Source organism: Nanorana parkeri, unplaced genomic scaffold, assembly GCF_000935625.1.
Source record: "Nanorana parkeri isolate BGI_ZX_2015 unplaced genomic scaffold, ASM93562v1 scaffold389, whole genome shotgun sequence".
Lineage (NCBI taxonomy): Eukaryota > Metazoa > Chordata > Amphibia > Anura > Dicroglossidae > Nanorana > Nanorana parkeri.
The window spans coordinates 578,382-603,888 of NW_017306657.1; the positions used below are offsets into that span (position 1 = coordinate 578,382).

A 25,507-nucleotide genomic window follows, 5' to 3' on the forward strand; every position below is an offset into this window, starting at 1 on the left:
GCATAGCATTTGGGAAATGTAGTTTTCCATCCCCCTACATTGTAGTTCCCACTGTGCAGGGCAGCCTGTAATTTACACAAAGTGTTTGGAAAGCACGGAGGCGGCCATTTCGAGGAGACGAAGAGGACAGCTAACAAAATGTATGTTTTTGTGTTCGTATACAGCAACTGAGAGAGATTTCAGAAAAGGATCTATACCTAGGTTAGAATTGGAACCAAAAGGATCTAAGCCTAGCTTAGGCCTGGAACCAAAAGATTCCAGAAAAGGATCTCTGCCTAGGTTAGGCTTGGAACCAAAAGATTCCAGAAAAGGATCTCTGCCTAGGTTAGGCTTGGAACCATACATTTTCAGAAAAGGATCAATGCCTAGGTTAGGCCTGGAACCAAAAGATTCCAGAAAAGGATCTCTGCCTAGGTTAGGCTTGGAACCATACATTTTCAGAAAAGGATCTATGCCTAGGATAGGCTTGGAACCATAACATTTCAGAAAAGGATCTATGCCTAGGTTAGGCCGAAAACCAAGATTCCAGAAAAGGATCTAAGCCTAGGTTAGGCCGAGAACCAAGATTCCAGAAAAGGATCCAAGCCTACGTTAGGCCTAGAACCAAGATTCCAGAAAAGCATCTAAGCCTGGGTTAGGCCAGCGAAAAAATATCTACACCTTGCTTAGGCTGGAAACCAAAAGATTCAAGAAAAGAGGTTATGTCTGGGTTAGGCCTAGAACCAAGAGATTTCAGAAACGGATCTATACCTAGGTTAGAATTGGAACCAAAAGGATCTAAGCCTAGCTTAGGCCTGGAACCAAAAGATTCCAGAAAATGATAAATGCCTGTGTTATGCCTGGAACTAAAGATTGCAGAATGAGATTAATGAATAGATAAGGTGGGAACAAAAAGTTACCAGAAAAGGATCTACACCTACTGTATATAAGGCCTAAACCAGCAGTAGCCACTAAATGATTTACCCCTAAACAAGGTCCTCAAGCTAAAGATTCTAGAATAGTATCTAGGCCATGATTAGGCTCTGGACCAAATGACTCTAGTAAAGCATCCAGTGATCCAACTTTTCAAGTCTGCAGGTTTGTAGGTTAATCTTTCAGCCATTCTATAATCCTGGGCGAAGGCTTTTACAGTGTACTCCACGTGGTCATGTGGACAACAGTGTATTTTGGTAACCCATGCATTCACCATACTTGGTTTAACTTGCTGGCAATACTGTCAGTTTTGTACAATGAAAACCAGAAAGTTGGTAGGACCACCCTCCAGCCCCATCCCTTGACACTTGTGTACTATGAGGCATTGGTCTTTGATGAAGGTAGAGTAGTCTGACATCAGAAGCTGATGAGTTGCTGTAGTGTGGCTCCCAGGCTGCTCTGCATACGGAGGGAGTGGATTCCTGAGTTAAAGCTGGCGACTAAGATGGAAGAGTCATCACAGACTGCCAGGGAGGATAATGGCCCAGAGCCATCCAAGCACAGGCTGCTCAGACATGCTTAATGTAGAAGACAAAAAAGAAAGGGGAACATTTTTTTAGCAGTTTTTTGTAACAGATGTAATCATATTCTACTTTGAAGAGCATCTGCTGATCAAAAAATATAAGGAACAAAAACACATAACAGAGTGTCCTAATGACCTCTAGAATCTCCAATAACTAGATACTGTAGTGTGCATTCTCAGTGCTGCATTCAGACTCTACTCAGTGGATAGGCTGCATTCTCTCTAATGTCACTGGTCTCTAGTGAATGGGTAGGAGGCATTCTCAGTGATGTCACTGGTCTCTAGTGACTGGATAGGCTGTATTCTCAGTGATGTCACCGGTCTCTAGTGAATGGATAGGCTGTATTCTCAGTGATGTCACCAGTCTCTAGTGAATGGATAGGCTGTATTCTCAGTGATGTTACTGGTCTCTAGTGAAAGGATAGGCTGCATTCTCAGTGATGTTACTTGTCTCTAGTGAAGGGATAGGCTGAATTTTCAGTGATGTCACTGGTCTATAGAAAACGGATAGGTGGTATTCTCAGTGATGTCACTGGTCACTAGTGAATGGATAGGCTGCATTCTCAGTGATGTCACCGGTCCATAGTGAATGGATAGGCTGCGTTCTCAGCCATGTCAGTGGTCTCTAGTGAATGGATAGGCTGTATTCTCAGTGATGTCACCAGTCTCTAGTATATAGATAGGCTGCATAATCAGTGCTGTCACTAGTCTTTAAGGAAAGGATAGGGTTCATTTTAATGATGCCACAGGCCCCTAATAAATAGATAGGGATGCAATCTCAGTGATGTAGAAAATCTCTTAATGGATAGGCTGCATTTTCAGATGATGGTACTAGTAGTTTGCAATTGAGGATTTCTCTCCAAAAGATAAACTGGTATCTGCATCTTAATCAGTTAATGGCCATTATAACCATATATTAAATGTCATGCAATACTTACCTCCAGTGTCTCGTTCCCAGATTTTCACTGTGCAGTCATGAGATGCAGTGGCCACTAGTGGGGTGTCCCACGTGTTTTTTGCAAGAAAGACACAAGATGTGGTGCTCTGCAGGTGCCCCTTATATTCACACACCTTGTCTTTTGTCTGTCGGAGGTCCCATAACTGGAAAAAAAAAGAGTGCAAGTATCACTAATTGAAATTTGAAGCAATTGTGTTCCTTAATAGAATTCTGGAAAACTAATGCTGAAGCCAGCCACAAGTTACAACCTGGCTGTACAATGTTATTTGGAATTACCAATGATTATAGGTGGGGGGCTACCTAAACAATCTCCTCAATGTATATTCAATCAGGTTACACTACATAGCTGTTGGTAAACTAAACGGAGTCTGTATAATTGGACTGTAACACGTGTGTGGCCAGGGTAACACAGTAAAAGTAAGCCAAAAAAGGGAAAGAAATTCCAACATTTTTCTGGTCCACTCTGCTCTTTGACCCATTTTACTGACAAAAAATATGGAAACTTCTGTGATGTGCTCCCTTTCCCTTATTTACATATACAATTTAGCACTTTGTTATCTATTCTATAAGTGCAAATAAATATCTATGGATCTGCCAGAAATCTTGTGAGCTGACAACTTCCTGTGCAATCTGTCTGTGTAATATCAAGGAATCTAATCACTCCTTTAGTTTTCCCAGTGAACTACAGAATACCTTCCACTATGTTATGGGAGGGGCAGGTGTTTTGTAGCTCAAAAAAACAAAGATGGGCAGGGCTGACAACATTCCTAGCGATTTCAGTGCAGCAAAGTCACTTCTTCAGATTGGGCCCTAAAGGCTGTGGCACTGTTCCCTATCGTCTAAAACAGGGGTGCCCATAAGGTCGATCGCAAAGCTATCGCTGGTAGATCGCGGGTCGACTCCCCGTCCCACGCTCCGTGTACCCGAATGTGTCAAACGCTTAAGCATCCGACACATTCGTCTCTCCCCTCCTGTCTGAAGCGGCCAATAACCTTTCCTACCGCACATAGCGTAAGTGGCCGTCTCTACCCGCACAGACACTGACACACTTTGTCCACACACTCGGCCCGCCCCTCCGTCTTCGTCAGCGTCCAATAATCATTGCCTCCCGCACGTAGTGGCATCGGCTGCTCCTCCCTCTCCTCAGTGTGCACGTTTGACTGGCCCCTCCCCGCCCGTAACTTTGGACACCTCTGACCCGCTCCAGTCTGCAGCATCAAGCACGTTGGGACCACACCTGAAGAGCCAGAAGCAGGTAGGCTATTGGCTTGAGTGGGATCTGACAGTATAGTTAAGGGGCTGCACAGCTAAGACTTCTAAAGCCTCCTTCACACCATCCTCAGTGCTTTCCGGCGCTATTGTGGCCGGAATGCACCGGATCACATTGCGGCCGGCTCAGTTTGTTGTGGGGTGGGAGGGGGTGTGGTGATGTGTTGAAGTGAATGGCACCGCAGCCATGCCCTCCGGCCGCAATGCCCTCTGTGTTCAAATCATATCTCTGAACATGTGTTCAAATCACATCTCTGAACATGTGTTCAAATCATATCTCTGAACATGTGTTCAAATCACATCTCTGAACATGTGTTCAAATCCAAGTGCTCATATTTGTTATGGAGCAGGCAGAAGGGAATACACGCAAACACCTCTTCTTTGGCTTATCATTGGAAAACAATAGCGAGTGGATAAGGTTTTCTAGGCCACCCCACCTTTATTTGCTCCTGGATCTCTTGCCTGCGTCTGCAAGGTGTCACATCCACTGGCATGAAACTGTTGCACAATGTTGCCAAAACTGCATAACAATTATCTATAATCTCATATCTATAAATACCACAAAGTTCTCCTTCCTAAAAAATGCTGCATACATAACCATTGCTGAACAACTGCCTAATGTCAAGTCTTCATATTTATGGGATTATGGGGGGGGATCAGAACAGGTTTTCTAACCTGTCAAACTATCTCTCCACAGGAAGCCATTGTTGGACATCACCCAATCTAGCGGGTGACTGTGTTTTCCCATCTATGGTGCTGGTAAAGACATAGACCCCAATGGCTGCCATTTCTGTTATTATAGTAATGTTTAAACAAAGGCACCCATAAACTCAATAAACATGACCAATCAGGTCTACCAACTTCTTTGCTTGCAATGGAAAACCAAGCAATATTTAGATTAGTACATGATACCCTCATTCAGTATGTATTTGTGCCCAGCCCTTCTACTAAATCGTGGTGTCTCAATGTACAGCTTAAAAGAACAAAGTCCTATTCTATCATGGGAGCCAGGTTTTTATTTGCCTGGCAGATGTAACAAACTGAGGATTCAAATACAGCTTCCATAAGCTTTTTACAGCCAATCAGTTTTTAAAAGATAAAGGCACGCTTATTTTAGAATTAATTCTGCATTACACAAGATGTTCTGAAAAGAGTCTTTGGCAGTGGCATTGTAGCTAATGCCTTGGCTCTATTCACATGGCCAGGCGTCATATCTTCTAGGATTCCATTTTACAGAAAAAAGTACATTTTTCATTAACATTTCCTTAGGCAGACGAGCACACTAAATGGTACATTGACTCTGCCTTTATTTTATTGTAAAGTTTCAGTTTAAAATGATTCAAGTTATATGTAGCTGGACAAGAGCACCAGCTGATCTCTCACCGTAGCTTCACAGCCTTGTCCACCAAAGCCATTGCTGCTGGTCAGGCAGTAATTTCCATCTTCGCTGACATCACAGTGCATCTGTATGTACTGCTTCATTGGGAACATGTGCGCTACCTGAAGGTTACGGATGTCCCAGACACTGGAGGGAGTGAGAGAAATAGAAGGAACGTATTGAGTGGTAATCAGTGGAAGATATGCCAGCATCAAAAAAGCAACTGCAACCACAGTGACTGCTACAAAGCCCAGGGATCAAGGAAGGCCCAGGATTATCTAGCTCCATGATGATTTTTTCCAGCTATAATTTATATTCAGATTATAGGGGGAGATGAATCCGAGATTAAAAGGAACAAACTGAACAAATATGTACAGCTAGTATTTTAAAATGCATTAAACAATGTTTTTTTCGATACATAAATGAAACAATGGATTCCCCTTTAATCCATCCAGGCCTCTCTAGGTCACTTGGGTAGAGGACTAAAACTTTGCATTGAGGGATGGGGGAAGGTGGGGTGCTTATGCTCAGGAAGTAGACATTTAGTTAGGAAGATGGGGGGGTCCAGGAACATCTAGTCTGGAAAACAAAATAAATGTTTTTGGGCCATCTATGCCAATGTTATATACCATGGAGACGGGTTTGCTTTAAATGTTGAAAAAGTGGCTGGAGAGGTGAAGTAGATCTAAAACCAAACCTTGTTTTTGAAAGACTGGTGAAAGGTTTGATCCTCTGTCGTATCTTTATAGCTGTTTGTTTCCCCCCATGGAGAGTTTCAATCTCTCTTCTTGTCCTAGTGACCATTGTTTTTGGGACCGCAAGTGATAGGTTCAAAATTTTACAGTAGTCACCACAACAGGAGGTGAGCAGAAATCTTTCCATGGACACCTGTTCTGGTAACAAAAGATAGAATTGCCTCTTAGTTTTTGTTGTCTCCAGGAGAAAAAAAAGAAGAGAAATCTCCCCAACAAGACAGAAAATAAACTGACAGGGGCTCTAACCATCCCCTATATCCAAAACAAATGTTTTGGATAGAAATACAACTAATGGTTTGTCGTGTCTCTCTAGGACTCCAGCAATGAGATTTTAAGCTTTCTGCAACTGAGTTCCCAGTCCAATTATTTTCCATAATGGAAGATGTTAAAAGGTGGAGTGGGAAGACCCCAAGGTGGTAAAGACCACACAAAGCTACAAGATTGGTGGGAACAGAGCCAAGAACTATAGTGGGGACATTTTCCCGCTACAATGTGCAAGAGATATAAAGAGACAGCAACACAGAGAAGCCAGTAGGGTACTCAGCCAAGAGATGCTCATAGCAGATATTATGGCACCTCCTCACTTTTCTGCTCCTTTAAGGGTACAAACAGCCTATAAGACACTATACTGTATATGGGTTTCTCTTATATTTATTCAAGTCGAAATGAATAAATTATCATACTTGTATTATACAATATGCTATGTCAGTATTAACATACTGATCTCTGACTGTAATAGGACACATTGGAAAATGAAGATAAGTTATATCATTATTAATATACTAAAACATCGAGTATTAATGTAACATGTTACTGACCGGACAATTTTATCCTCTGAGGTCTGAACAACAACGGACTCTCCGGGAACCCAGCAGAGGTGTGTTACCTGCGGGACAGGAAGCACATAATATATGGTGAGTTTTGTTACTGTTAAAGTAAACCTTCCACCTCAGCTGTTATGTTCTCCCTTGTACAGTTGCACTGTGTGAAGGATTACAGGAGTCTCATATCTAAGTAAACTTACATACTTACACTAGTTTCAGTTAACAGATATGTTTGTTTGAATGAATGCTATATTTTTGCTTTTTTTATACTTAATTTTGTCAGATGTCTGAACAGTCGTGTGCCAGGGTCCTCTTCCTCTTCTGGTCCTCTCTTGGAGGTGGGTGGAGTGTTCCTAATAATGCAGTGAGCAATAAGCACTGCTCATTGCATCAATACTCTTTGAGTTCAGGGTGCTGCAATGATACCCCCTTAGGGAGAAGGTCTTTGACGCCCTGCACTCACAGTATGTCTTCCAAGCTGAATGGCACAAAGACTATTGACATCTAGTATTGAAAAGGTATTACTGCAGGGGACAGAACCAGAGACTAGAAAAACAAAGTGCACAGCACACCCCTATCATGAGTCTTTGCAATCCACACTCGGTGCACGGATGACTTTCTTCTGGAATGATAGGCTCAAAAACTTTAGAACCTTTGTAATAGCTGTGGTCATAGCATCTTTACAAAGCTGTGGTTGTTCTTTGCATAGATGCAAGTGGAATACAGTTGGAATTGCTTTGGAAGATCATCTTGTGCTGGTTCGACAGAACCAGAGAGGTAAGTATTGCAGCCAAAGGTGCATGTTTTTAACCATTACTGTAGGACTATTAAGCTTTATGCTTAATTCTTTTTTGCATATGGCCACTGTAAAGAGATTAGGTTGTGAAGGCTTGGTTTCATTCATGGTGATGGAGATGGTGAATGACTGATGAGCCTGTCACATCTAACTCTACATCAAACCATCCTTGATGCATTACCAAGTACAGGTTCACTTTAATGATCCAAAGAACAGGCCAGGGTCTTCTTTAGTTTACATTTTAAATTAATGAAGACTAATGCAAGGCAGGAGGGTAAGGGCCGACTTCAGCACAAAAACACCTGTTCTATATACCTGCAAAAGAGTAAAACCATGCAACGGTAGAAATTCTCTCATTAGATTTTGGGTCAATTTAATTTTTATGCTTATACCTTTTTGAACTGATTTTTTTATATGCTTTGTTTCTCTTTATATGAAATGTATTTAAAAAAAAACTTTTTTAATGAGTTCCCCTCTGGCACTGGTGTCACAGAGCGTTATGGGTCATCTAAAGAGAGATCACAGAAGAGGTTGTTTGCTTTCAGACTGTCTCTCTCTAAGTGAAAGTCTATACAGAGCAAGGATCAGACCTATCTGGCTCATTCAGTTGTGCTGTATTGTGGCTCCCAGGCTGCTCTGATCTTTTTCAGCAAAGCAAGTATGACTAATCTTGCATAAGGTGTGCCACCTGCTCGCTGCATGTGAAAATACAAAATATTCTTATGAAATATTTTGTGTTTACCTGCCTGATCCAGCTCTAAAAAGAAAGAAAATGTATACAAATCCACAATAACATTCCCTTTAGGTAACAGTGTGGTGAATTACATCCCACCAACACCAAACACACATTTACTCTCACCAGGTTTCTAGACACAGCAGTCTTCAGCAGGCACTGGCCGGTCTCCACATTCCACTTACACAGTGTATTGTCTCTGGAGCCTGTCAGTAGCTGGGTGCAGTCTGCAAACAAAAGAGGAGATTCTATCAGACAGAAGAGGCACCGCTTGTCCTGTGCTAGATCTCGGCACTGATCCCTGCATTTACACTAATAGGACCATTATTGGTAGACTGCTAACTCACAGCTGTTTTACTTCTGGAGGATTACTATTTCTTTTACTGGCACAATTGCATTTTTTAAATAATCAGAAGACATAATTGATGCAATCCTCAAATTATGTGAGATACCCAGTGCTATCAGTGCATGTCAGGAACAAAGAAAGCAGAATGTTTCCAGGGCATATTGTCTTCTAACCATAACGTATGTGTCCTTGAAAAACTGCATTTTCACTGTCCTGAGCTAGCTGTCTCCCCTGTCATCTATGGGTGATGTGCAATGAGAAATGCAAATGCATAAGGATTTTAGGTGTTTCTGATGTTGTTCTGCTAAATCTTCAATAAAAGATTTTATCTGCAACAACGTGTAGCAGTAACAAGCCAGACAAGCACCCGTGAGGGCTGCAGTTGGCATATTTGAGCCAACTTGTACTTGAGTTGTAATTGGTTATTACATTGCAGTCTCTGGGGATCTGTAAGAATGCTTTGCTATTTCTACATGCTAACATTAGACCAAGATGGCTGGTTACTTTCAGTACCTACAGGTGCTCTAATACCAGCAAGCAGAGGGATTACAGCTTCCTACCTCTTAAATAGAATTTTTACTAACAAAATACAAAGGGTACAATTGCAGATTCCTATCTGATACACTCCTTGGAGTCAACTACCGGATTATTTATCTTTCTGTCTCTTTTTTATTCTTCTATCTTTTGCACATTGCAGCAGTAAAATCTCCCCACCAGAATTCCTGGCCCTGTATTTGCCTATCTTGTAGGTTTGTTTAATCCAGCCCACCTTGGAGTGTACCTACTCCACCTTTTACATTCTCTATTATGTAAAATAACTGGACTGGAGACTCAGATGTAGAAGTCTCAAAATTTGGAGTCTGAGAGAGGCATGATAAACCATTCGGTGGTATAAAGTGTATTTCTAGCCAAAACTTTAGGGACCTTAAAAGCAAATTATTTTTTTTTCAAAAAATTCTTGCTTTTTTAAAACTGCTTTTGAGCAATGTGAGGTGACCAGATACTATAGTGCTCTGATAAGTGATAAGTCAGATATTCCCAGCAGATGGCACTATAGGGAAAATCGGGAACACTGAAATCGGTAATCCTCAAGAAACTGGAGCTGTACTTCTAACTACTCAGGAGGTACCAAAGTAGTGTCTACATTAAAAAAAAACAGCTTTTTATTGCCATTGAAAATAAATTTGGTAAAGAGTGCAGTCTCACCAGGACTTACTGCCAGCCCGGTCACTAATAAATGATGCCCCAGAAACTTCTGAGCACTGCCGGCCTTGCAGTGCAGATCCCACATGAGAACCGTCTTGTCCCGTGAGGCGCTGAAGAACCGGTTTGTCCCAAACACACAGGAAATCTATAGATGGATGACAGATGTTATTAAATGACATGGAGGCCTGGTAATGTGTACACCTTATATTTACACAAATGCATGAGAGCACACACACACATATATATATATATATTACCTTGGAAACCTCTCGATCATGCCCCACAAATCTTTTCAGAGCCGCTCCAGTTCTCCAATTTGACACAACAACTGCCTGAATATATGTGAAAGGCAAGATTGTCATCACCGTTCTTTATTATCTGCATGTATCTGACTCTTATCTGTTACTACTAATTTTTACATGCAATGGTTAAGCACTTTGCAGCCTTATTTAACTATATGTTAGCATTCAGTATAGTCGTTTAGTGCTGATAACTTGGTGCAGGTAGTATTGCCATGATAATACAGTGTCTGGTCTATAACCTGCGGCTAGCTTGTAAATGAAGAAAGAAAGGGCAGCAGCATGTTCGTGAAAGCATATTTGCAGTTTCGCTTTCCCCTAGCAGTCAGCACTCTGCTCTTCTCCACTCCTGCTGTGACATGTCCCTCGGCATCCTCACATCTAATCAGGTCCACGGAGCCCAGAAGAGAAAAGGTAGTGTGGACCAGTCTAGCAGACCACTTCAAAGGTACTTTTTTTTTGGTTTGCCCAGAGATGAGCTTCAATAAATACAATTTTTTTTTTCCAAATGTCCAACTTCAGGTTATTTATTTTTTTAAAGGTTCCCCAGGAGCTTTGGTTGAATTACTCAGCTCAGGAATTCCTTTCTGACACAAAATGTGTTGGGTTGAATGACACCCTAGGTCATTTATCCTGGAAGACTGAGGGCATACTGGGACTGCATGGCATCATGGACCTGCCCCCTGATGGGACCTTAACGTGGATGCAGAGAACAATGCTAACATCATTAAGTCAGTCCTGCTCTCTGCATCCCAGAGGACCACCAAGCACCATGGAAGAGGCAAAAAAAACCTTGCTCACTATGTCAATGGCTTGAAGACATCTGGAAAAAATTAGAATAAAGACAAAAATTAAAAAAATATACTCTGGGGGGCCTTCAGGAAGGAATGTGGGGTGTACTAGGAGTGGAGCCAAGAGTTGGGCTTTAATGTATGCCTGGTGTTCAGTGTAAACACACTCTCCATTTATTCAGCTCAGAAGGAGTGTGAAATCCTGTCAGTCTGTGCAGTACATGCAATTGCATACTTGTAGGCAAGCAGAAACCTAACCCCCTGTGCTTTAATTACAGAGTAGCCTATATCACAGTGCAGGTAATGTATCCACAGGTCCGTGACCACACAATTAGCACTTACCTTGTCCTTCCCTCCCGATACGCACAGGTCGGATTTCAGGGCCGAGATGTAAGTAACGCCATCATTGTGAACTCGGGTTTGCTGTGTGATTGGCTGGGCTGGAGGAGTCTCCTCTGCATGGTGGTCAGCCCTGAATGCAAAATGTTACAATTAACCAGAAAATGATTTCACTATTAGAAATTCTTAAGTTTTACATTAAAGTATATGTACTGTAAGTCAGTTTTCTTTTTTAGTTTGGGGAGGATGGGGAAGGGTTAGAACCATTTATCCTCTCTATTTGTCCTGGTGATCTGATCCAAAATGTTATAGTTGTCACCAAAAAAGGAGGTGAGGGAAATCTGTCCTGGTGACAACTTTGTAAAAAAGGAATTCCTATCACTTTGGAGAGATTTCCTCTTGCTTTTTGTTGTGTCTCTGGGACAGGAAGCGAACAGAAATTTCCCAAAGAGGACAAAGACGACAAGATACACCTGATGGGGTTTAAACCTTCTCTGCTCCATCCAAAAAAAAACAAAAAACTGGGCTTTAGATATTTTAAACTGTGGCACTTGGATCCCAAAAGTCAGTAGTGGGAGCATTGATTTGTAAATGGGTAATAGCGGTGATCAGTCTCTAGAGGACAGTCCCCAATCTCTCGCTGTACACCCACAGCATGTCCACATCCATGCTCGTGTATATCTGTAGTCTCTGATAATTCTCTCTAGCATGACATATACTGAACATTATGGTCAGCCCTTTGGTGATGTCAAGGGCCGCATGGGAGGCACACTATACCTTAAGGGCTGACAAACACTGCTAAAGGGTGAGCAGCTGAACCTGACATTTTACCTGTATTTCGAGCTGTTGCGTTTGACTTTACTCTGGAATTTTCCCATATTTCCAGGAGGGGAGAAGGAAGAAGCAGGGCAAGAGGACCTTTAAAGTACCGGACATCAGGAATTCTGTGCAGAGTCCTATCATCAAAGAAATATCAGATCAGAATTCTGCTACATTAGAGCCATTGTCAATGATAATTGCAGCATTACGACATTACTACTGGCACCCTCACTTCTGTCATTTTTCCTCTATCACTTATATTTTCTGTCTGTAAAAAGTTCTCACGGTCAGCAAATGTCCTTTGAGACATGATTTTGTCATCAAGATTTTTTTCTCTGGTAAATAAGCCATGAAACCTTTCTCTGCCTTAGCAATGCATGGCTCACCGGTCAATAAGCATGCTCACAATGAAACATTGCATTATGAGGAAAATGCTAATTGTTGAAACAGCAGAGGCATCCTACAGCTCTAATATTATTAGGTTATGTACTGAGGGCACATTGGGGTTCTCAGCCTGAACCTGGCCACACACTAAGAGGTGTTCACCCAGCATATAACCACGCATTTCTGCCACTAGATGGAGCCAAGGAGAATTCCTATGCTCCTCGGCTCCATCTACTGGCATTAATGAGCTGCAAACTTTTTTTGCACAGCAATACGCTGTGTGAACGTGTAATAAATCAGACCCTTAGATTTGTATCTGTCATATTTACATTTGCCAGCACCTGTGCAGTGTGAGGGCCTAACCAGTCAGGCTGCTGCAATGATATCTCTGTGGATATTACACATCAAAATCTGACTCTGTACATTCAGACAGAGGTCAGGTATGTTTATGGAGGCAGAGTTGCAAATCCCTAGAAATATATTTGTAACCTCACACACGGAGCCACTTAATTTCGGGTGAAATAAACACAACCTGTTAGTAGACTGACCTACACTTTGATTTATCACAATATCTCAAATAAAAACTGTCTTGGTTAAACTATAGCAACCAATCATATATTTAAGTCTATACAGGAAACAGCCAGCTGGGATGCTAAAGGAAGAATGTATCTGTCAACGCAGACAATTTGGGTTTCATACACTTGTAATAAATAACGATTGTATATTCCTAGCCACTAATAATAAATGCAGAAAAGCTTTTCTAGAACAGCGATAGGTCAATGTATATAAAGTATACAGTACATAGTTCACAAGCCACAGCATTTCAGGGATGTAAGATGGGCGGAAATTACACCGTGACTCATTAGGAACGGATGCTTTACAATCCACTTTAGAGTCTTAGAAGATTACAGTGCATATAAATAAACCCATTTCATGCACTGACAGGATCCCGGAATGATCTCTGCACTCAAATCTGATGAAATGGGGTCTGAACTCGACGCAGAAGCAATGGAACAAGAAAAAAAGAAGGCAGATTTAAATGAGAAAGCTGTATTCGCTCACCATTTCTGATGGCCGGCATTATGTAGCTACGGGAGACAGCCAACCAAATCCCATTAGGATCAGCACTCAGCAGCGTCAGTCTGATTGACATGACACCACCAGAAAGCTTCTTAGTCTATTAACCTTCATATGGGGAGGGGAAGGGCTCAGGACAGCCTGATAATAATTATATACTGTCACCCCAGCAGAGGGAAGTGACATAATAAAGGGCCCATTCATCCAGAACTGATATTTCAGTGTTAGGTGGATGCCGGTTTAACTGTCAGTTTCTTCTATTCCCCGTAGACTCTATTAGTTAGATCTCTATGCAAAGTTCCCAGGTCTGCCTACCTGATGTGCACATTATAAGGGATTTCCACGCTTCCTGCTGGATTTTTAAATGTATTTTATATTATGGAGAATGTAACAGGAGGAGCTGGAACACACAAAGGTGGGCAGGAGTACTGAAAACTAGATTTAGGATTTATGGCAGAAAGTTTCACTGTCCAAGTATGCATGGCATAGTCAGGAGCCGACTCAGACCACTAGGTTCCACCTATAACATGAAGAAATAACTATAGATATTGCTTATAATTATTTATTATTAAAGGCAAAGTCCATCTTTAACAAAAGGTAATAAACGCACACACGTTCATAAAAGAAGAAAAAATGTGAATTTGTTATTTGTGGGCATTGGGGCCAGTAAAGCATTGCAACTGGACTTCCAGGACTTCTCTAGAGTCTCTCCCATCCTTTGGAACTCCTTACCCCAACCTGTCTTTCTATCCTCTACTCCAGGGGTAGCCAAACTCCGGCCCTCCGGCTGTGGTGGAACTACAAATCCCATGAGGCATTGCAAGATTTTCACAGCCACAGACATGACTACCAGAGAGAGATGCATCATGGGATTTTTAGTTTCACCACAGCTGGAGGGCTGCAGTTTGGCTACCCCTGTTCTACTCTGTCTGCCTTTAAGAGACCCCTAAGAACTCATCTCTTCAGGGAAGCCTATCCCTCCTTAAACTAACCATTGAACTATCCCGTTCTCAAACAATTCATCCCCACACAGCTACCTCCTCATATATCACTTGCCCCTCCCATTTAGATTGCAAGCTTTCATGGGCAGAGACCTTCTTACCATCTTGTCTTGATTTGCATTGTAACTGTAAAGTGCTGTGCAAACTGTTGGCACTATATAAATCCTGTATAATAATAATACATGTGATCAGCGAGTTGCGGGTGCAATGCTCTGGCTCCTGCAGACTCTTCCTCTACTCCCACATCCATACCGAAGTACAGACTTTCATTTAGAGGACAGTAGGAAGTGTCAATGGGCTACAAGTGTGCTGATGTCACTCCGCTGAGAAATACAAGTTCCTCTGCTACAGTCAGTGGCAGATGGGTTTTGTAGTCTCTACAGTTACAGACCCTTGCAAAGGATCTATGAAAGGATGACACAGTTGTGTGTGGCTCCACCAGCACAGTTGCGTCATCCATCCACAAATCCCATGAATTCGAAGTATGACAGGAGCCTGTGGGGTGAAGAACCCTGTGATTTAGGTAAGTGATGTGACCATGTTTCATGTTACACACAAAATATAGGCGTACAAAAATAAACCTAAAGATTTAATGATCGGTTAAACAAGTAATAAGTGATAAATAGTTGGGGAAAAAAGGGATCCCTGTGGGGATTTTCTGTTGCCTTACCATGTTGCAACAGTTTACACACATGGTTGCGGCTCAGTCCCATTCATTGCATTGGTCGCATTTGACAAGCAGCACTGCCCGACAAATGCGACATGCTGTATATTTTTTGACATGTCATGACACAAAGCATTGCACCCATGTTCTGTCACAGTGGTGACATCGCAGCAGGCGACCGTGGGGGGGGAGAGGGGTCAATAAAATGGCAGATCATCCGCCTGGTTTTACCACCCGTGTGAATGAGGCCTTAGGGAACAGAAGATGACCCAGTGTGCGTGAACCATGAACAGAAATAGCAGACACATGCAAATGATGGCATGGCATTGGCAATCACTCACTTTTATTTCTAGTCATGAAATGAAAAGTCACCCATGTTCTATAATATGACTCTTCAGAACATGACAATAGGGAATTGAATGAATGATGACTGATTTGTTGTTTTGTATCATTATCATTTGCAAACACATGAGCAATATGCAGAATGCAATAATAAATAACAACGACAAGGGCATCACCACCATTCCAGAGACATGTGTACTATATCATCAGCACATACTATAATAATAATAATAGTCTCCAGATGTAATTGATGGGATGGCGGCGAGAATAAATGGAATGTAACAGCGAGCACTATCATGATAACGGCGCACAGACAGCGGCAATTACAAAGGACCGAGGTGCTAGTCGTGTGCCTGCTGCAGCCAATGGTGGAAGAATGAAAAGTGTTACCCCGCACAGTACACGGTGGCCCCGGGCTAGCCCATCCTCCGCCGTCTTCTTCTCCTCTCCTTAGCAACGCGGCACCGGTTACCAGGCGCGGGTGTCACATGGAAAACCATCCTACCTGGGCCAGAGCGCATTGGTTCCGCCCCTTAGGGAGTGCTCTACATCACAGAGTCATGTGACCCACCTGCTGCCTTGTGGCTACGGGGAAGGCAGTTATGTGGGTTGTGCAGGTTCGGGATGAGCTGTAGTCACTGCATGGTTTCCACGGACTCTGGGACAGGGATGGTCGATAAAATAGCCCTATACGGGTTATAAATGGATATATTCTGTGTTGGGATTTTGTTTGCTTCAAGCAAATTTTGCATTCCTATGGGAGTGCAAAACCCCCCTTGAAGCAGGTCAGTGGCAGGTCAAATGAACCTGTCAATGAATTCTGAATGATCGCAACAGCTTTTCAAAACTGCCGTCAACACAAGCCCAAAGCCTACTGACACAGGCTTTTATACTGTTGCATTGCAGGATATGGCAACCCAGTTTCTTAGGTGATGAAAATAAACATAAAGTACTCTGCAAGAGAAGGAAGAATGCCCCTCTTCCTGGTGTGTTAAGACATTGCTCTGTTCTGAGTGCCGCTACTATCTGACACTTCCTGGAGTATGGCACAATGTGTCCCCTTGCTGCCCCTGGTGGTTTCTCCTGCCAACCCAAATGTGACTATTGTGGCCCAGAGCAGGGGTGGGCAACTCCAGCTGTTGTGAAACTACAAGTCCCATGAGGCATTGCAAGACTGACAGTTACAGGCATGACTCTCTCTGGGAGTGTTGAGATTTGTAGTTAAAGGAGAACTATGAGGTGAGTGCTTTTCACTCACCTCATAGTTCTAGCCGACCTGTGACAATGAGACTGTCACAGGTCGGCTCAGTAGATCGGGAGGTGAGCTCACCTCTTGATCCTGTCACTGCTCTCTGCTGTGACAGGGGAGGGGCTGGATTCCCCCCTCCCCGCTCTGATCCGCCAGCGCTGACTGGCGGAGCAGACGGGGGAGGGGGCGGGTACAGCTAGCTCTGCCTCTAGATAGGCAGAGCCAGCTGTCAGTCGCGCAGCTGGGCGGATCCCGGCATAATTGTCGGGATCCGCTTCAGGTGCGGCGTCTCAGTATACCGCGAACTACAGCTTGCGGTATACTGAGCCTAGGGTGACGGGAGGACGCTAGTTTGTGTCCTCCCATTACCCTAAGGAGAACTATGGGGAAAAGCCTTAACCCCATAGTTCTCTAAAGCACAGCTGAAGGACCGGAATTGCCCACCCCTGGCCTAGAGTGATGTACAGCTTGGCAGGAGGAACCACAGCAACCACCATAAAGTGTATGTATAACCCCAACTTCTTTTTCTTAGTTTTTGAAAGAGTAGGAAAGGATTAGACTCCCCCCCCCCCCCCTTTTGTTTTTTATTGTCTGTGTCCCCACTAGGTAGATTCTAGTATGACCATTCTCATCAATATAGAAAGTGATGTAAAATGTAAAATTTTAGAGTTGTCATCAGAACTAGAGAACTAGATGCAAGGGTAAATCTTCCAATAGGGACACTTTTTCCAGTAGTAACAAAGAGGGACATTCCCCTCACCTTGTATAGATTTTCTCTAACTTCCTGATTTTCTATGGGATAGGAAGTGAAAGTAAATATCTCCAGTGAGACACAAACAGCAAAAAGACACAGACAACCATAATTAAACTTACAGTGGTTTAAAAAAATCTTAAACCCTTCATGACTGAGGCCCTTTTTTCCATTTTTGCACCCATGTTATATTCCACATTTTAGGCCTGAAAATGACGTAAAACCATGGGCTACCCCTTCACTGCAAGGATTAAGTGCTTCTTTTGCCTCTTTCTTTCACATCAGAGTCCCCCCTTCACATTACAAGCCGCCCCTGTACATCAGAAGCTCCCATCAGAGTCCTGCCACCACACCAGGAGCTGAAGCTGTGGCAGCAAGACAGAGGGTGGGAGGTGGAGTGGGCCTTGACGGAGGTTAACTTCTATCTATTGAATGGATCCCACCCTCCCTAGATTAGAGTTATTATTTTCTATGGTACTGGTGGCCAACCTGTCTGCACCATGGACAGGCATATGCTGTAAGAAAATTTAGAAGCACCCCTGAGGAAGCCAAAAGGCACCCCAGGGTGCCACGGCACACTGGTTGAGAAAGGCAGGCTTAGAGTACAGTTCAGGGTGAAATGGTGTACCTAGAGTTCCACACCCTGTAATGGTCAATAATGACCAAATATTATACCATTATAAATGTTTCACAATACTCTTCATTATGTAGGGCTCTTTGCCCCCCCGCCCTTCCTCTTTTTTAATGGCAATACATTTGGAAACTAATTCTGCAAGCAGGCAATCCATTCATGGCATCGAATAAGTTAATGATATGATAACCCATGAGGAATCAAATAAAAGCCTCGTGACTCAACTAACTTTCAGGATCTGACGAAGCCCCGGGATTGTAGGAGGGGCGAAACGCGTCATCCGATGAAGGGATGCTAGTTCAATTGACTTCCTGAGAGTCAAGCATCTGATCAGCCTGTGTGTATAATTTTATTAGCAGGAGCAAAAAGGACTTCATATCGGATCGGAAATCTTTTAAAACCAAAAACTATTGGGACTGCCTAAATTGGAGGAGAGTATAGGAGAGTATAGGAGGTCTTATCCTGTGGACTACTTGAAATATCGGATGCTCGGTTATGAAGAAAAAGAACACTAATCAAAAATCCAAGTGAATAATAGCCCAAAGATACAAACTGACCGGTCGAAGCAACAAGGAGCTGTGAGTATATATTTACTCGAGTTTAAGACTACTACAGATAGATTGGTGGTATAATCCCCAAGTGTGGCCACAACTCAGCGGCATTCCGTATATATGACTACCGGGTCTTATATTTCATATCTGGCTATACCTCGCTTGAAACTCTGCAATCAAGCTAAAACGAATAATAAATGAACACCTCCTCCACTTAAAGATAAGAACATCGAATAAATTAAATCAAAATTTCAAGTCATTTGCTTTCGAGGAAAGCTGGGCAGCCCACATTATCTATTGAACATATAATTTTTTCTTTTCCATCCGAAACCGTATATATACTTTGTTGCTCCCTTTTCCTAAATCTGAGGACCACCAGATGAAACTAATTACGCTGATCAGCTAGCTCTCTGTGTGTCTGGGTTGTGGCATGTATGTGTGGATTGTTGCAATAATCTTTTTTATATTGATTGTATAGGTGGTGGGTTCGAGCTGCGCATTCGCTTTGTGTATAAGCATATGTTTTTACTAATAAAATCGATTTATATTACTATTTAATTCTCCGACCCTTGTTCATAGCTGCACTAGGTTCATAACCGCTTTTGGTTGAACACATTGCTTTTTTAGAGTACAGTTCATCATATGCTGTAAACAATAAAAAGACATGGCAAGGTGGAGGTGAGGCAAAACACCTCTGGCAGTCAGGTATTTTGTGGGAACTGCTTAAATGAGAAATGTGGGGCTCAGGCCATTAAATAATGTCCCGAGTTATGTCGAGCAGGTACACTGGTAGACTTTTGAAATATACATTTTGTAAGATAATTCTTGTGAATTTAAAATAACTTCTACAAGAGAAAATCAACATCCAAAGTAAGACAAGAAAGGCTTGCAAAACAATTCTCTTTAACTCAGACTGTGTAGTAATGTAGTTGCATAGTATATACTTCAGGTCAAAGGGTTATAAACAGCCCCTTTAATCCGGTTATAAATTAGCTCCTTTTCCACCCGAGGCAAGAACAGAAAATTGTGTCCCCCCCCCCCCCCTCCTAGGTTATTTTGAGGAAAGTAAATAAATAGCAAGGAAATCAATTATATTAGAACTGTTTATGGGATGATAGGGACAGAGCAGAGGAGTAGAAGGGATTTTTATTAGGTGATGGGAACAGAGTATGGGGACATAGGGTGATAGGGACAGCACAGGGGAGTATAATTGATTTTTAAGGGATGATGACAGAGCATGGGGACATGTAGGGATAAGGACAGCGCAGGGCAGTATAAGTGATTTTTAAGGGGTGATGGGTACAGAGCATGGGGGCATTAGGTTATAGGTACAGAGAAGGGGAGAAAAGGAGATTTTTAAGGGGGTGATGGGGACAGAGCAGAGATCATTTGAAGATGGGGACAGAGCAAAGATAAGTAAAAGGGATTTTTTAAGGAGTGATGGGGATAGAGCAGGTTATGCCAGAAAATACTCCCAATGCGTTAGAATTAACGTTCCTCTTGTGATCCAAATCAATGCATTTGTACTTATATATCTTACATCAAGAAAATTCCCTGAATTTAAGGGCTAACTACACGTACAGGATACCAATTGCTTACTTCATGATGGGTTAGAACAGGTTATATCAGAAAATACTCCCAATCACATTGTTAGTTAATTCCTAGGTCTCCTTCATTCCCAAGACTTCCTTGCCATCTCTAAGCACATTTTAGCTCCACGTGTGGGGTGTAGAGGGAGTGGTTATGTGTGGGCCAATGGTGTGGTGCTTCATTGGCTGGTGCACAGAGTTTTCAGCTGGCTTTAAGCAGCATTAGCTGACAGCCAATTGCTGACTGGGAGCGCCGTGCATCAGCCAATAAGTAAAGCAATCAGCTCCTCCCCTCCATGGAACCAACCAATACACAGCGGCGATGCATGTGTGTCCGCTGGTCACCTCTATGGTAAACTGAGGCGATAAGCACGGCAGCCGCTCTCAACTCCCCCCACACCTGGGATCCAGCCAATAAGCGGCAGAGCTGGGCATGAGTGAGATGGTAATGTGAGGCGATCAGCACTGCATCCAAATCCCAAAGCACCTGCCCACCTCTTACCCTTGCTGGGCAGCAGGTCCAGGACCGGCCCTGGCTGTGCCCCCTCGCAGCTGTGCCTGAGGCGAGTGCCTCACTCGCCTCACCCCTGCTACGACTCTGTATAAATAATAGGATTTCCTAAATAATAGGATTTCCTAGGCCAGCCTAGGAAAACAGACTCCCACCACCAGCAAACCCCAAGCTGACCATACATTGCTTGATTTTCAAAATAAACTTTTCAGAACATTGGATAATGCATCAAAGGCTTGACAAATGTTGTCTGAAATTTTGTTACAATTAGAAAATCAAAAACAAAAATGTCCTAGTGCACGGCCAGGTTTAGTTTTGTAGCAAGCAATACCAAAAACAGGATCATAAACACAGAAGAGTTGAATCTGTGTCCCTCACTGCAAAAGTAGTGTAACTGAGGGGTGTACAACACAGCAAACAAACACTAATGGGCCTAAGGAAACAGCAGAGAACTTGGGGACTACATGCAGATCAAAGAGCCACCTGAATGACCATATGCCTGTAGTTGGTATCAGATGAGGCCTCAAGGTCCACTTGGAGGAACTTAGAGAACTTGTGAACAAAAGACTAAGTTGCAGCCTTGCAAATCTGGAAAAATAGTAGCTTAATGCTGAAAAGCCAAAGAAACGCTCACAGATCTAGTAAAGTGGGCCTTGACAGGAAAGGGAACTACAGTTCGAGGCACCCCCAATAGTCTGAGAGGCAAGCTGTCCAATTGTGCACACATGTTAACAAACACCCACCGCCCCCGCATGTGGAAAGTCAGACATGGTTTCACTAAGTAAGGTTACAGGTAAAATCAAATTAAGTGAATGACTTCCCAAAGAGAACAGAGATCTGGAAAGGCTTTAAACAGATTCTCTATTGGGTCCTTAAAGTGAGATGCGTCCTCTACTGCAATAGTAAGCACCTTGCTATAGCGGGACACTGTTGGATCCACAGTGGCAATAGACCACTTCTGCACAAAATCCTCACCAAATGGAGGCAAGGTTAATATGCGCTTGGGTGGGGGAAGGGGAAGGCAAACATCTTATCAGGGCGCTTCCAATCATCATAGATAAATAGTTGGAAAATTGGGGGCAAAGGGAGAGTCTTTGCAGCCTCTATAGTTTTAAATGACCCAGACTGGAAAGTTTACTGGTAGAAGCAACATGCTCATCTTCTAGTTTCAGAGTGGTGTGCACAGCACCCATATGAGCCAAAATGGTCTCCTTTCATTTGATGGTATTAGCTGAAGACTGCGACTCCTCAGGGGCATGCTCATCAGACAAGAACTACAATGACTCAGAATCAGAGTCTCTGTGGTCAATGGCCCAGAAGGCCTTGGGCAAATCAGTTGTAGAATCTGCAGGTGAAGACTGGTGAACAGACTTGTGCCCTCTGCATTCACAATCAGCAAATAACTGGGTGATCTTGATCAAAAAGTCTTTCATGAGAATGGTAAAAAGGGTCAAGCCACACCCAGCGGAACCAAAGATGACTCTAAGGATGGAACAGACTCTAAGAGCCAAGGATAACATAATTCAAGGCTGCAGACATCAGCACCATCTGTAGGCTTTCTGCAAGCGGCAGTAGTGCTGTTAGTCAAATGTGAGCTGGGGGCACCCGGTACACTGTCACTGTGACCCCTAAGGTAAGGCCTCTGGTATTTACAACAGCTGGTTACAGATAATAGGCGGATGGGTGGAGGTGGGCAGCAGGAACAGATTGAAGATCAAAGTTCCACATGGGCCTTTGCAAGCAGGAGCAGCAGAAGGGAGATGCTTCCTCAGCGATGAGCGGCAGGAAAGAAGAAATGTATGACACTCCACCCAGTGCATGATGTCAGCACAGTGCTGACACAGTAAAACTGTCAGGAATGGGGAATAAAGACACCCAGCGGTGTGGTAGCTCCCGGTACTTGGCTTATTCACTAAGCACGATTTCACAGACATGGCAAGCGTCGAAGCATGGCTAGTGGCTCTGGATCTGGAAGGCCCTCTGCAGCGGCCCTTGATTCAAGAAAAAATCAAAGGAGAAAAAATTGCTAGCATAAAATTACATGTTATATATATAATAAACAGTTTAAACCATAAATGCAAATTGATAAAAATGATGAATATACACTGAGTGGCCAGATTATTATGACCACCTCATCAGTACTACGTTGGGCCACGAGATGACTCCACGAGATGACACCATGAGATGACATCGTTGGGCCGCCTCGTGACTCCACGAGATGTTGAAAGGTGATGCGAGGAATCTGACACTGCACTGTTGCCCTTCTGTTGTCTTGTACCAGTCTTGCCACTCTCCGTTCTGCCCTAACATTGACTAGTCGCTGACGGCCACAATTCGCACGTTCAGACCCAGATTTTCGGCTGACAGTCCAGTCTTTAAACACTTTAACAACAGCTGCTCTTGAACATTTAACGAATTCTGCTGTTTTGCTGATACTCGCTCCATGGCTCGAGCGCCAACAATCATCCCACGTTCAAAGGCTGTTAAATCGCGTTGTTTCCCCGTATCTTCAGAAACAAATCACTTCTACTGTCGTGGTAAACAACCTGATCCCCTATTTATAATGGTCTGGCCCTCTAGCAACTTCAGCGCAAAATCATAGCTAATTTGCCTACAAACGTCAGGTGGTCATAATAATCTGGCCACTCAGTGTATTTGTTTCATGGTCTGAAAGGCTCAGACCACCTAAGTGTGAAAGCAATGCTCATTGAATGAGCTGATAATCACAAATATAGAAGTTTCCATGCACACATTGGATGTTTACCACTAACATAGCTTTTTGTCTTTTGGACTTCCTGATACTTTCTGTTAGCTTCCATTTTAGGGTGGTTCCCTGTATATATTTAATACTTTCTATATTATTTGTAGTATGATTTGATCTTAAATCTCTGAAATGAACCTCCTGAGGAAGCCCTTAAGAGGTGAAACACATTGATACATTCAGAGACCACAGTTGCAATTCCATCATCACAGTGTTCTGAACTGGATTTATGATGCCCTTGTCTTTTGTTTTTACTACGGACTTGGTGTCTGTTTTTAATGCTGGAAATAAAATATGTACATTTTTAAAATACAAGTATTTTGGACTATGTAGCTCTGAATGCTGTTGAAAGCCCCTTATTTCTTGAGTTTTTTGTAGTTCATCTCTGAATTGATACTGACTGAATTCATACTGACACTGTCCTTCCTTCTGGAGGGGGGCTACTTTTGTTCCCCATGGTCCCTGAGTGTGTTGTAAAGTAGCCACCACTCGCTCCTGTGATGGACTACAATCTTAATACAAATTAGTAAACTAAACATGAAATTGTAGTCCATCACAGGAGCGAGCTTGGAGCGGTGGCTACTTTACAACACACACAGGGACCATAGGGAACAAAAGTAGCCACCCTCCAGAAGGAAGGACAGTGTCAGCACCAATTCAGAGATGATTTGGGGATCTACAGCTGAGTGATAAACAAATAAGATACATTGTTGTTAATAGTTAAGTTACTTGAATGCATTTTTAAGATTTAATTTCTGAGTTTAGTGTCACTTTACATGCCAAACAATGCATGGAATACTTCCCAGTGGCCTTTTGATGACGGCAGCCTCCAAACGATTGTTGGTGGAGAATATCATTGGGAGTCTGCTGAGCGCTGTGGTGTGCATTTTTTTTAGTGTCACTTTACCTGGAAAGGTGTTAGGTTGGTAGGGTAGCATTGACTCATTAATCATTGGGTGTATACCCCACAGTGCCTAAGGGGGTGATACCTGGTATCTAAAAAGATGAGTGGTGTCACAAGAGACTTCTGACATCACAAGCACTACTATTGCCCAACCTGTCGGTCCTGGTTATGAAAGGAACTGGCGTTTTCTTCTTAAGAAAACAGGTTTAGCCCGTTGTCGTTGTTCTTGAATCAGGAAGAGTCACAATTTTCGGATGACTCAGGGCCACACGTGCTTACACTGTACAGACACAGCAGCAACCACACCATGTCATTTATAGATGATGTATCATTATCTAATTCACTAATAAATACACAAGTGGAATACAACCAGAGGAAGTGTAGTAGTAGCTGTCACATGATTTGTAAAGTCATGTGCTTACGACGTGATTTATCATTGTTGATGATTTGTCTGATGCTGAAACTGTACTTTGGGGAATTTATTAAAACTGGAGCCGAGAGAATCTGCCCATTTCAACTAATCAGCTTCTCTCTTCAGTTTGTTTAATTAAGCTTTGAAAATGAAAGAGAGAAGCTGATTGGTTGCCATGGACAACTGCTCCAGATTCTGTCTGCTCCAGTTTTGATTAACTCCCCTCATTGTGTATTTGTGAGCTGGTTTGGTTGAACGCTATGATGAGAAAATTATTGAGGGATACAACAACACATTTGAAAAAAAAGACGCATGTTAGTAAATAAACCCTTAATTCCTGGTATGCTGGTATATGTGCCAGACATAAGAGAGACATAAGCTGCCTAGTGAGAGACATACATTGTCTGCTGGGCTATGCGGTTCTACAGCACCAAGCGATTTGTCCTCCCTAGTGGTAGAGAAAGGTAACCGTATTTAGACTGGGATGCTGGGATATGTAGTTCTTCAGCAACAGGAAAGGCAAAGGATGCCAATCAGAAATCTGCATTGCTTAGCCTGGCTCTGCTGGGATATGGAGTTCTACAGCAACAGGAAATACAAAGGATGCCAATTATAGATTTACATTGCTAAGCCTGGCTATGCTGGGATCTGTAGTCCTACAGCAATACAGGG

At 42.9% G+C, this 25,507-nt stretch overlaps 1 protein-coding gene across 2 annotated transcripts; it reads right to left on the minus strand.

The window, feature by feature from the left end:
- Positions 1-1,005: 1,005 nt before the first annotated feature.
- WDR31 (WD repeat domain 31) lies at positions 1,006-16,035 on the minus strand. Of its 2 annotated transcripts, none has more exons than XM_018559351.1 (10): positions 15,867-16,035; positions 12,021-12,145; positions 11,193-11,322; positions 10,018-10,092; positions 9,761-9,905; positions 8,335-8,435; positions 6,674-6,741; positions 5,106-5,247; positions 2,434-2,596; positions 1,006-1,490 (listed from the first exon to the last, which is right to left on the minus strand). In XM_018559351.1, exons 2-10 carry the CDS (start codon positions 12,065-12,067, stop codon positions 1,330-1,332), a joined length of 1,032 nt encoding a protein of 343 aa, XP_018414853.1. In that variant the 5' UTR covers positions 12,068-12,145; positions 15,867-16,035; the 3' UTR covers positions 1,006-1,329. The 2 variants fall into 2 exon arrangements, with proteins under 2 accessions (XP_018414853.1, XP_018414855.1); XM_018559353.1 differs by having other exon boundaries at positions 9,761-9,901; positions 10,014-10,092.
- Between the last annotated feature and the right edge of the window lie 9,472 nt (positions 16,036-25,507).

Excerpts from the sequence above, each read along its gene's own strand:
- WDR31 (XM_018559351.1), bottom strand. The coding sequence starts at position 12,067 with ATGGGAAAATTCCAGAGTAAAGTCAAACGCAACAGCTCGAAATACAG. Across the intron at positions 8,436-9,760 it reads CGGGCTGGCAGTAAGTCCTG|ACTGCACCCAGCTACTGACA; the intron begins GTGAGACTGCAC and ends TTTTGTTTGCAG. Across the intron at positions 6,742-8,334 it reads CTGCTGTGTCTAGAAACCTG|GTAACACACCTCTGCTGGGT; the intron begins GTGAGAGTAAAT and ends CCTGTCCCGCAG.